The sequence below is a fragment of the Pogona vitticeps genome, chromosome 6 (assembly GCF_051106095.1).
Source record: "Pogona vitticeps strain Pit_001003342236 chromosome 6, PviZW2.1, whole genome shotgun sequence".
Lineage (NCBI taxonomy): Eukaryota > Metazoa > Chordata > Lepidosauria > Squamata > Agamidae > Pogona > Pogona vitticeps.
This window is the reverse complement of record NC_135788.1, coordinates 10531042-10544356: the sequence shown is the minus strand read 5'-3', so window position 1 is coordinate 10544356 and position 13315 is coordinate 10531042. Positions and strand designations below refer to the sequence as shown.

At 41.5% G+C, this 13315-nt stretch overlaps 1 protein-coding gene across 1 annotated transcript in view; it reads left to right on the top strand.

The window, feature by feature from the left end:
- Positions 1–13315, top strand: part of VIPR2 (vasoactive intestinal peptide receptor 2) — a 58830-nt gene that overhangs the window by 37060 nt on the left and 8455 nt on the right. Inside the window, exons 5-9 of the mRNA XM_020779704.3 lie at positions 3504–3598; positions 5582–5723; positions 8899–9049; positions 10747–10807; positions 11584–11653. Coding sequence (XP_020635363.2) covers positions 3504–3598; positions 5582–5723; positions 8899–9049; positions 10747–10807; positions 11584–11653 — 519 coding nt within the window. The remainder of the gene's footprint in view (positions 1–3503; positions 3599–5581; positions 5724–8898; positions 9050–10746; positions 10808–11583; positions 11654–13315) is intronic.

The following is a 13315-nucleotide window of genomic DNA, read 5'->3' as shown; positions in this document are numbered from 1 at the left end:
CGTTATTATTATCTTAGATAAGAAATGTGAGAAATTAAGAGTTGTGCTAGCTACAGAAAGCAGCAACATTGAGAAGCTGCTGGGACCCAAATCTTGGAAGTCAACAAAACACATGCCTGTGAAATGCAACATATAAAATTCACTCACGTTCTGCAGTCTGCACATCCTGGGATATAAGTCCTCACAAGTTGCATAGATTGGCCAAAACTAGGTTGATTGCTTTTATATTTGATAATCTGAAGCACTAGATAGGTTGTTCACATTTTTTGTTACCAATCAGCTAGTCCCTCTACACTTGGTGCATTTCTGTGTACTTTGCTTCCTTTTTAAATTTCTTTTTATTGACTCTAAAATACACAAAAATATAAAACTAACAAATAAAAAACTCAATACATACATACACAAGTGCTCCCCTCCACCGATACCTTTTGCTTTCTGAAGGGAAATAATACAAACCACACAAATTACAGAGAGCTTAAAGGTGGAAAAAAGAGGAATTAGTTTTAAAGAGCTTTAAAGTTCCTCATTGAATTTTTTTTTGGTTGGATCAAAGGAGTCTAAATTAATGAAAACAAAGAGTTCAATGATTAATCCTTCCAACCCCTAAGCACAGACCATGAAGTGTTTCTACTACATAATAAGCAAAAAACGGAGGTACCACTTTGTACTTCCTTAGACAGGTGTGGGTAAAAAAGCTTGTGTTACAAACTCTAGAGGGAGACAGGTGTGCATCTACACTAAGAGTATATTTGCTTTCTGTAAATCACACAGCTTTGCTTTCTGTTAAAAGACAAAACACTGATATATGGTAGATAACAATCATCCACCATACTAATGTTGAATATATTAATAACTTGAGTTTGTCTAGTAAACTTGACAGTAAATTTCTGGCAGACAGAGAAAATTCTTCATGCAGTGCATGATTAATTCATGGGCTTTACTGGCATAAAATGTGGTGATGGTTTACGGTTTCGGTGGCTTTGAAAGAAAACTATTCTAATGATGGCTGATAGCCACAATAGTTCTATAGAAAGTTTAGTGGAACTGTAGTGCTATCTGAGGATGAATGTCCAGGGAACTGCAGTTACCTTGGTAGGAATCTTGTAGCCTTCTAGTTGTTGTTGAACATCTCATCATTCCTACACAGCTGAATAGTAGATGGGGACAATGGGAATAGTAGTTCATCCATCTTTTGAGGAATGAAGGTTCTTGGTTAAGTCTTGCTGATATGCTTCTGGGATGCAGGAGTTGGAGTCAACGTCTGTTCTGACCCAACAGACCGTTCTTGGTGTTCTGAACCTCAAACTTGACAATTTATTTCAGAAAGGAAAATGTTAACATCTGGCAGATTACAAAAGGCTTCATGACACACACCCCAACAGCAGCAAATTAGCCTTTTGCCTAGCAACTTCTTTGTTGTGTTAAACTGAAATGAGAAATATGCTTTGAAGTGGAAAGAGCACAGTATCAAACAAAACCTGAGCAAGCTCACTTTAGCATATCATAGCCAGCAAGTGTTTTAATAGAAATCCGGAGTAGATTCTCTCATTTTCTGATTAGATAATCTTTAAAGCAAAAGTTTGGCAGTTAAAAATAAAGGTATATTGGCCACAATGTATTGAACAGCTGAGAATAGCTTCCAGATCAATAAGTGCCAATTATATGAAAGAACCCATATACGGAGGAACAGAGTAATGCCCAGAGTTGCAGCCATTGCATTTCCTTGGGTATTTGATCATTTCACACCAGTGACTAAACCACAGTAACTACACTTCGTTAACTCAGTGTCAATAAGCTGAAACATCCCCAGAAAGTAGCTTCTTTGCTTCCTTGAAAAGCAACCAGGTCTAACAGTGCTGGGGCCATGTGAAATTGATCCTGCCGATGAGTTCTGATCCCTTCAAATGTCACAGGAACAACACCGTGGCCATAGAACGATCATGTCAACATCTGTTTGTGATCTCACTGCCAAACAACAATTGCAGAATGTCTTGCCATTTTTCATGAAAACGTTTGTGATCCTACTGCCTTCCTTTTCCATTAGCTTACAAGATGTTTTAGGAACAAAAGATGGATTTCTATCCTGATGAATTTATAACCCATATAGGGGTATGACATTCTTAAATATTCAGATCATTTAGCCCATGCCATGGCACTGCCGGATTTTTTAATCTTTCTACCTTTAGTCGTGAAGCTCATGAATCATGAGAATTACCTGACGTGATGTGAAAATTCAACGTAGGGTGAGATAAGTGGGACATGCCTGTCCCAATTTGAAGAGACCCTTGTCCAGCAGGCCAAGGCAAAGAGGGAGTCCCGAAAGCAGCAAAATCAGGGAGCTGGACAGGGGACAGACTGTATTTGTCTTCAGTGTGGAAGGGATTGTCACTCTCGAATTGGCCTCCTCAGCCACACTAGACACTTTTCGGAGTCCTCCATACAGAGCACAATACCATAGTCTCTGAAGGATGCCTAATCAGGATGAGAGATAGAAAGTGAAAGAGAGCAGTAGGTACTGCTCTTCTTGGTGAGCAGCAGTGTAATACTAAATTTGGAAGTGGCGGTGCTCATCACATCAGGCCTCATAGCCAGTCCTCCACCCTCCCTGCTGGAGACGCCAGAAATGTAGGCACTGAGGAACAGGTCTTTTATAAAGTTTATGGTCCTTAATTGCTGTTAAAGACCAAACCACCCTTTTGTGGTTGGGACTTTTGTACCATGTTACAAAAGGAAAAGCTTGCAACAATATGCTATTCCTGGGGAAATTCATTTCTTACCAGTTACTGTTGAGATTACGGTTACGTCCAGAGGGAGCAGAGAAGCCTGAGTTTGTGTGGGAGCGGGTGGCGAGAGAGCAGGGGCAAGTAATCTCATCATTCCCGCTACTGAAAAACTCCCAGGGCTTCGCCACCACAAGGTCTAGCTCCACTGTGCTGTTGCTGGTAAGCAAGTGGGGTTGCATGACATGTGGTTCATCCATGAATTTTACTAGTAGGAGACAGTTGCTTCAAGTCAAGGAGAACGACTGGGCCAGTGTTAACAAAATATCAGAGAGCAGGAAGAAGGAAGTGGAGGAAGAGTCACTGGCTTATGCTTTTTGCTTTCACAGCCTGAAGAGAAAACTAGATCCTTCAACAGATGCTCAAAGTGGCAGAAAAAATACTGACCACAGTTCCAACACACGATCATTAACGCACAATACCATAATAATGTTGGTTGAAAATATATGCCTGGACCCACTGGAAGATATCTTGGAGCAAACATCCAAGTTGTATCTACTTCAGGAACATTCTTTTTTGTTTACCATCATAATAGTAATTTAAAAGAGTGTTGTCTGTATATCATGTATTAGAGAGTGGAGGGACACTTAAGCCTGTATATGGGAGGTGCAGATGTCATTCTGTGTCTAATTTCAGAGCATTAATTAAAATAATGCCCTGCTAGCAAATGTTTTATTCATGACCTCTTATGATAGCTGACAAATGGAAATGTTTTCTTTGTAGATGTTCTATGTTCTGGTGAAAGCCATTTACACCTTCGGGCACAGCGCATCTCTCATTGCCCTCACTACAGGCAGCATCATTCTCTGCCTTTTCAGGTGAGTTTTCCTAAATTAATCAAAGAAGAACATGTCAAATAAAGAGAGCAAATGGAATTTATTGAAAACCTCCCCATTAGCTTATAACATGCAGTCAAGTAAATATAAAGCTAAAATCAAATCAGTGGGAATAGTAATAGTGGGAATAAAAACTAGTGATGACAGATCACAGTTGCTGTCTGTCCCTGCCCCGGTTCTATGCAATTATCCTACACTAGGGCTGTGTAAAATGTGGTCCTTCAGATGTTGTTGGGAGTAAAGCTCCCAACAGTACTCACCATTGGTTATGCTGACTAGGGCTGAGGGCCGTTATAGTCTGAAGGCATCTCTCACAGCCTTGCTTCCCGAGTATAGTTTCTCAGTTGATTTCCTTTCCTCTCTGGAAAAGCCCTTCAGGTAAGAAATGAACAGGTTGTGGAGCTGGAGCTAAGCCTAATATAGAAGGGGCTGATGCTTCCTGTCCCTCTGGTGACCTCAAAAGTGCTGGAGGGAGTGGGATCTCAGCTGAACCTGGAGCCAAGGTCAGTGATGACTCACTGCCACTGCTATCTCCTTCTGTTAGCCTCACGCATATGTGATTGTCTTCTCAATAATTCACTTGGTCAACAATAATGTTATGAGATGGGGATGGGGATCAAGATGACTTTTCAGGCAAAACAAAGAAAATGACTGTTAAGGACCATGAATATAATGGCATGCAGAGCTATAACTACAGTTGGGCTGTGCACTAGGGCATCATCATTTGGAGAGCACTGAAGTTTAGATGTGAACTTATTAATGTGTGTTAGGAAATGAAACTGCAGTACCTCCTGGTCCTCTTCATCATCCCTTTTTTCTTTTTATTTAAGTATAAGCTTTCCTTTGGAGGGGCACCACATTCTCCTCCTCTTTTTCTAGGGGCGGGAGTTGCACTTGTGTCTCTTAATGGTCGGGAGTATCAGAAAGAATACCTCTCCTTCATATTCTTCTTCCCTGATGAATGTGCTAATTCGTCTGTGTAAATTGTGAGCAACTGTTAGTAGTTGAACATAGTAAGAAGACGTTGGTTTTACAACTCTGGAAAGATGTTAAGAGGGCAACAGACATCTCAAAGCCCAATTGAGAAGTAGCAGATATTAGAATGAAATCCTCATCTCCTTTCACCTTATACGAGTGTGTCTACATTACACAGCATTTTGAAGCTAATTTAATTGTCATAGTGCCATCCCCAGGATTCTGAGATTTGTAGTTTAGTAAAGGACTTAGAATTTTGTGCAAGAGAAGCTGAATTCTCTAATATTGAAGCCATAATGGGTAAAATAGTGTTATTCTGCTAGGATAGATACACCCTTTAAATGTGTGAGTGTAAATAAATAATAGATTTTACACATTGGTCAGTTTGCAGGTGTGTATGTTACATTTCATAATTCAGCACAATGAATTACCGTTAACTAACAAGTACACATTACAAGGTGCCTGCCCAAAAGATGCATGTCCAGTGATGTGACTTGCATCTTGTTAATTAGTGGCAATCTGCTATAGCAAGTTGTGAAGTTTAATTTGCACACACCAAAATTACCAGTTGGGTCTTGACAAATAAAATTCCACCCAAATTCCATAGAGCTCTAATACTTTATTCAAGTGGAACTCTCTATACTAAGTAACAAGTCAACCATACCTTTGAAACATCTCATCATGCAGAAGTGGTGAGCGTGTACATAACTACTGATTTGTTCAAAGTCCTTTGACTTTTAGCCTGTTATCTTCCAACACCACTCAGGATTTGCAGGAGAGACAAGAGAAGTGTTGCAGTTTTTGCAAAAAGATCTCAAGGGCCATTGGAAGAGGAAATCTCAGGATGCCTTGACTGGTTTAGGAGACAAACTAAGATTAACTGATTAATTCACAGAGATTCTTGCAAAGTGCGAATAAATAAATAAACTGGAAGAATCTTCAGATGCCCTTTTGTTTCAGAAATGACAGTGTCTCTTTTACCATCTGTAGGAAACTTCATTGCACTCGGAACTACATACATTTGAACTTGTTCCTGTCTTTCATCCTTAAAGCAATCTCTGTCTTAATTAAGGATGATATCCTTTATTCCAACCCTAACACAGATAAGTGCTCTAAGGACCATCCATCCTGGGTAGGTGAATGCAGTGATATTACTATGTACTTTTTGTGTTTGCTATACTTTTTGCTGTGATAGAGGACAGGGAAACCTTGTGCTCCATCTGGCCGCAGATTTGCTTTCTTATTGTGGTGTCCTCCATCCTGAACCCCCACACCCCCAAAACCTGATTCAGATTTGAAGGGTGCTGGAAAGGAAGCAAAATCCATTCTGCCACCCAGTTTTGGTTCTGCTGGTGGACAGATGGTTTGGGATACAACTCGTTATGTGGGTAGTAGACACATTGCATAAAGACTGATTTGGCCTTGAGATATTGAGGCTCTAAGGTGGACACAGGAAAGAGAGATGTCTAGCGAGCTGGTAGAAGAAGGCAAGGGACCAGACCAACGACTCACGATTCCACTACTGCCGCAAGCTCCACAGTGCCTTTCTATCGCTCCGTTGCTGGCGATGGATTAGCCACTCTGTGACCTGGCAGACGAGCCTTCTGCCAGGAGTGGCTGATCCATCGCCAGCAACGGAGCAAGGAGCCTGCAGCAGTGGCGGGAATGGGGAATGGTCAGTCTGGCAACAGGGGACCGGACCCTCGTTATCTGCACCTGTGGGGGGGATATACAAATACAAATACCCCCATCTCTAATCTGAACCCGTTAGGATTCAGCACACATAAGATTAGATTTCTGATTCATGCCAGATGATAGACCAGGCCTCAGAACATCATGACAACTATAACCAGGCACTCAGGGTTTCTGGAATGTTAAAATGAAAGGGGAGGAAGGAGGCTATAAGAAGACAGAACTTGAAATGGGATCTAGAAGACACATGTTCAGCTTTCTCTTTGACCATATACTCATTCTGCAGCTTTGGGCGAATCCATTTCTTCACTGAAATAATGATGACCTATCGTATCCCATGTCAGCATAAGCGAGGGCCCACTGACTTATCACAAAGTCTTGTTTGTAGCCTGGCAGCAGGGTATGGGAGATGAGGAGGCTGGCCCCAGGCATCGTTACAGAATGCCTCATGGTGTCGGTGACTTTCACAGCTCTGAGAGTTCATTCATTGGGGTGCCTAGCTAGCTGGAGTACGACTGGGTGAGGGGGGTGAGGCATCGGCCAGGATGAAAACGCTCCATACCCTGGACGGGCATTCAGTCTTCATCACAATTCTGTCAAAGAGTTTGGACGGTCAGTACAATTGTGATGCACTTTCTGAATTTCACAGTCTATCGTAAATATACAACATCGATTGGGAAGGGCCTTCAGGGCATGAAAGATGAACTCTGACACTTACTTGTATACTCATGAAATAACTCTATGAAGATGTATGAGCAGAATTTAGAATGTCTGCCTATTACCATTCTCTTGCGAAATAAAGGCCATGTTTCTAAGCACGCGTAATTGGAAATAATCTCTGTTTACGACAGAGGGATGTCCACGCATATCTACAGACACAGGAAGAGGGGGAGAGAGAGAGAGAACTAGACTGTAGTTGGGGTATTTGTGAGCATGACTTGGTGAATGCAGGCACATCTGCTGTCTCCTGCAAAATAAATCCCATGTAGCATTGCGAGGATCAGCAGAGATGGGGATGTCTGAATTAAAGGAGCCAATGGTCTGACAGTATTAACATGGCATCACTTGCAGCATGTCACTTTCTGTGCGTAACTGATACTATGGAACTCTCTGATTTGAGGATGTTTTCATTTCTCCAGCGTTGAAGATTCTACTCTATTCACCTTAGCCAGTGAACAGAGTAATTTTGTAATGGATAGACTCATAATCCTCCCAGAAAAATTCTCAGTGACAGAGAACTGCCATAGAGAACAGATGTCTTTTGTCACTACAGTGGGGTCTCTACTTAAGAACGTCCCTACTTAAGAACAATCCAACTTAAGAACAGCTCCATTTGCTAAATTTTGCTTCTACTTGAGAACAGAAATCCAAGATAAGAACAGGGAAAAAAACCTTTCCTGCTCTTTTTTTAACCTTAGGTCATCTTAGGTTAAAAAAAATTCTCCCCCTAGTGGTAGAGTACGTATTAACCAGCTTTGCATCAGTTCCTATGGGAACTAATGCTTCAATGTACGAACGCACCTCTACATAACAAAAAAACAACCAGAACGGATTAATTGGTTTTCAGTCCATTCCTATGGGAAATTTTGCTTCAACTTAAGAACGTTTCAACTTAAGAACACCATTCCAAAACAGATTAAGTTCTTAAGTAGAGGTTCCACTGTAGTTTCTATGGACGGAAAAGAGCAGATACGGATTAAATGGTTTTCAATGCATTCCTATGGGAAATGCGGATTCAACATAAGAACTTTTCAACTTGAGAACCACCTTCCAATACGGATTAAGTTCTTAAGTAGAGACCCCACTGTATGCAGTTTTGGGGTTGCAAATTCAGGTTGGAAGGACTATATTTATTTTTGTTCTGTCCGGCTGATCTAGGACATGCTCTTTCTGTCTATCCGTCCAAAGATCGAAACAGCTGGCATCAGTGCGGTTACACTGATGTAAATCAAAATGCTTCAGGGTTATCCAGGTGATGTAATATCTGCAGGAAAGAATTGCTTCTGCTGCTTCTGCATATCCCAATTTAGTTACATAACAGTTAGGAAGCACTTTGAGCTTCTCCTTGGCGTTACACATTCCACAGAGTTATTTTTTGCTGTTGGCACAGCTGTTATAGAATAAACTAGCTTTTTTTAAAAAAAAAGATGATCCATGTTCTGTAAAATAAATTACTTCTGGTTAACTGGTGGTCCTGAATATAATCTCCCTGCTCCATCTTAACCTCACTGATGGTGCTAATTTTTTCCCCCTGGAATGTTTGGCCTTGAAAAGCAAGAGGGGAAAAGACAGTGATTTGGTAGGAAATAAATACTTTATACACACACAATAGTTTTAGGAGGACAGACATCTAGCAAATACATCATCCTTGGACCTAGTTTAGAGAAGCATTTGTAATTTGTTCCTATTTATTATTTTAAAACGTTATATTTTGAAATCGGTCTGAACAATAGAAAGAGGCCATTCAAGTTTCCAGGAGAGAAGTTCATGGCAGGGAAAGTCTCTTATGTCAGAGCTTGTATCTATCAAAAAGGGTTTTCAACAAAGGAAGCCATTTACTGTGTTACAGTCATTCATTTGCACAAATGTTTCATCCTTGGTTTGTAACTTTCTAGGTCGGCTGCAAGGCTAGCATGATATTTTTCCATTACTCTGTAATGGCCAACTTTTATTGGCTCTTAGTTGAAGGACTTTATCTCCACATCCTCCTCATGGTCATATTTTCTCCTAACAGACACTTCACCTTATATCTCCTTATGGGATGGGGTAAGAACATCTATACAATCTTGTTTTTTTCTTCTTCTCATTTTCACTACTATACTATACTGGGTCCTTGTATGTTGTTGTTTAGTCGTTAAGTCGTGTCCGACTCTTCGTGACCCCCATGGACCAGAGCACGCCAGGCTCTCCTGTCTTCCACTGCCTCCCAGAGTTTGGCTACCTTGTATGGTAGCCCCAAATCAGATGTCCACAACATGAAATCCAACACACTAAACACACGTTAAATGTATTATTTTTGCAGTTCTATACAGGTAGCAAAAAAAGTGGAAAGGTGGTGACCCCCTGTGGATCATATCAGAGCTTGAAAGTTATTTTGATGGGTGGCAGTGTTCAGGTCTGACTTAGATTCCAAAAGGATTGGGTAAGAATGCTAAGAATTTCCAGAGTTGGGTGTTGTTGGCTTACCTTCCCACCCTTAGTTTATTACCATACAGCAGTGCCTCTCAGCCATGGGTTCTTAGATATTCTTGAACTACAACTCCCAGAAATCCTAGCCAGCACCACTGATCATGAAGGCTTGTGGGGGTTTTAGTCCATGAATATCTGGGGACCCAATGTTGGGAACCATTGTCCTAGGGATGGGGTGCAGAATCCCCAAGTTAGCCTAGAAACTAGAAATGGGCACAAACTACTGGTTTGGCAGTTTGTGTCGGGGGGTTTTATCAGCTGAACAGTTTGATACTTGAAAGCCCTGCCTTCTCCAGCAAGCACCCACTCAGAGGCAGCACCTGGAGGAGGCGGGGCAGAGAAGCCAGGCTGCTGCCTCCAAGTGGGCACCTGCTGGAGGAGGCAGAGCTTTGAAATGCTGAGCACCTGTTCAGCTCATAAACGAACTGGCATGTAAGGAGGTTATTTTATAATAATAATATAAAAATAACCTCACACAGAACAAAACATATACCATATTTTCCATGTATAAGACTATACTTTTGTCTAAAATCTTTAGATTAAAAATTGAGGGTCATCTTATACACGGAAGTAAGCTGAGGAGAGAACAAAAAGAAGTGGAGGGGAAAGCAGGGATCAAAGCGATCCTGCAGTGCTTTGATCCCTTTCCCCCTACATTTGCTAAGCCCCACTTATACACTGAAAAATATGGTATTTTTTCTCATAGAAGCTTCCAAAGTTCTTGCAATGAGAAGGATGGAGCAGGAAGAAAATGCTTATTCCCGTCCTTACTAGAGATGGTCATGAGCCACTGGTTCGGTGGTTCATGCCAGTTCATTTAGTGTCTGAACACTTCCCAGCCCTGCCTCCTCTGGCAAGCACACACTCAGCACTGGGATGCTGCCTCTGAGTGGGCTCCTGCTGGAGGAGACAGAGCTAGGAAGCTCCAAAAGGCACCTGTTCAGACGCCAAATGCACAAACTGCCGAACCAGCAATTCATGCCCATCTCTAATCTTGACCCATCACTTCCCTTTATCTCCTTGCCCAACTAGTTTTCTCCAAGTAACATCTGGCAGACCTGCCTGGGGAAAAAAACCATCTGGTTTACCCCTGAGAAACTGGAAATGCATGTTTCATCTTAGTGTGGTTGGATAGTGCTTTCTTTACAGTTAGTTCTTGCATTGTTTGGTCTATTATGGATTTTTAATGGGATAATTGCAAGAGTTTCTTTTAAGTCATATATTTCATAGCATTCTCTTTTTTCTTTCTCTGCTATGTCTTTTTCCCCCCACAGGAATTCCTACAGTTTTCACTGTAATGTGGATCATATCCAGGGTCTATTTTGAAGATACAGGGTAAGGGACAAAAGAAGAGCGAACTTTATGCTTGCATGCTTCACTAGAGAGCTGCTTTTGTGGCTGCATTCTGTCCAAGGTTGCCAATTCATGGACAGCTAGCAGGCTCAGAAGTATAAAATTTATCATGAACCCATTCCCAACCCCAGAGACACCTTAATATCGGGGCAGGCAGAGAGTAGAAAATGATAGATTCGTGTTTTTAATGAATGTTAAACCTTTAATATTATACAAATTTTGTTTGGGCAAAATCAAACCAATACAACCTTCTCTCCCCTTCTTAACACAAAGATGTGTGTTGGCTTGGATGATGTATTAAACTGAGCAGTGTCCCCTGATACCGTTGGCTGGACATGCCTATGGGTCTTTGTTTTGCTTCATAGGGGAGCAACTGGGGTTTAAGGAGGCAACAGTTGGGCAACCCCAACTTCCCAGTAAACAGAACCTGTTTAAAAGGGGAGAGGTTGCCTAAGTTTTCATGATTTCTGCTGTCATAGCTGCTGCAGGCTCATTCTGTGCTGATTTTCCAGAAGAAAAATGTAAAAGCATTGCCTGCCTCAACCCTCCAGTGATTTTAGCCGCCTGCCCTGCCACCGTTCCTAATTTATTTGGCATTTTTGCTGAGCATTCATTTGTGATTCTATGTATTGTTCTTTTAATATTCATAATTTCACGTACTTGTCAGTTGGGCGGTATATAAATAATGTGGGGTTTTTTTGATAGCTTTGCCTGATAGGAATAATAGTAACAGTGCTTTTCCCTCCCTTTCCTGACAGTTGCTGGGATACAAATGATCACAGTGTTCCTTGGTGTGTTATAAGATTACCAATCATAATTTCTATTTTGGTAAGTAAACTCAGTGCTTAAGATGAAAAGGAACTATCCTGCTCTTAACTCTTCGTGGCACCGCCGCAGCAGACCAATCTCCTCCCCGTACCTGTATGTCCTGCCTGAGGGAGCTGTGTTACACTCTGCCGAACACTAGGGGCAGCACTGTTCTAACTTTCCACAAAGCCCCTAAAGAGCAACAAGGAAATCCAACAGCCCTATCTCTGCCAGGTTCAGTTCTGAAATTATTTTCAAAATAGACAGACATAACTTAGTTTCTAAACACTTAGATAGAGATATATGAGTGAATTCCTCTTTACAAAATAACTTCATAGGATCGACTAACCCAGAATGACAGTTTTCCTGTGCCAGCTACCACACTTGTTGGCAGTAGCTGTCATTTCATGAAAATGACCCACTTGCGTTATGCCACTCACAAATGAATTTATTTATCAATTTTAAAATATTTTTATCCTGCCGTTCTCCTTAAAAAAGCACCCGGGGCATCTTACGTCATTAAAAGGCAATATTTAAAAGCCAAAAAGTGTGTACACAAATATTTCAAAAAGAATCAAACAAATATAACAGTAAAAATGGTAAAAGTAAATAGTTTGCCTAAAGTGGCAGAACTCCAGACTGTCCCCAAACCATAGGCGTTGAGTCTATAAATCCTCCTTTCTACTCACAGATCAATGAGCTTTGTTTACTTCACGAATCTTAAGGGCAAAACCTAAGTTCAGATTAATGATAAATAGCAAGTACCGTATTTTTCCATGTATACGACCCCCCAGTGTCTAAAATAACCCCCTAATTTTGACCCTTGATGGAGGTGGAGGAGCAGTTAATGGGCAACTGCTCCTCTACCTCCATCGCTCCTGCTGCTGCTGTCTCCACTGCCCGTCCGATCACCTCCTCCAGTGCGACTGCTGGGGCTCACCTTCAGCTCACCTCATCGCCTTGTCCCCTGCCCTAAGGAGACAATCTGGAGGAGGTGATCCAGCAGCGGCAGCAAGAAGAGGCTCCCGAGCGTGCGTGAGTGCTTGCTTGCCTCCACCTCTGCCTCCTGCTGCCTCTGCCACCAGAGGGGACAAGGCAGCGACGTGAGCAGAGTCCCATCAGTCCCACTGGAGGTGGTGATCAGGCGGGCGGGGGAGGCAGTAGCAAGAGGCGCCCGAGCACATGTGAATGCTCCTTTGCCTCCATCTCTGCCTCCTGCTGCTGCTGCTGCCTTGGCCACCAGACGGGACAAGCCGTAAGCTCTGGAAGAGGCATTTGGGTAGCGGCACCAAGAGGTGCCTGAGCACACGTGTGACTGCCTCCTTCCGTGTATAAAACGACACTCCATTTTTCCTCTAATTATTTTATTAAAAGGTTTGCTTTATACACGGAAAAATTCGGTATATGTTACACAGAAAGACATCTAGTTAAATTACCTCTTTTTCCCCACAAGATAACTAGAATAATATTAATAACGATAACGATGATTTATTTATTTATTTATTTATTTATTTATTTATTTATTTATTTATTTATTTATTTAATTTATATGCCGCCCACTCTACCCAAAGGTCTCTGGGCGGCTTACAACAATTAAAATTCAGTGCAGTAAAATAAAATGATTAAAATACAGTTAAAATACAATTAAAATACAATTAAAAAATACAATTAAAATTGCCATCG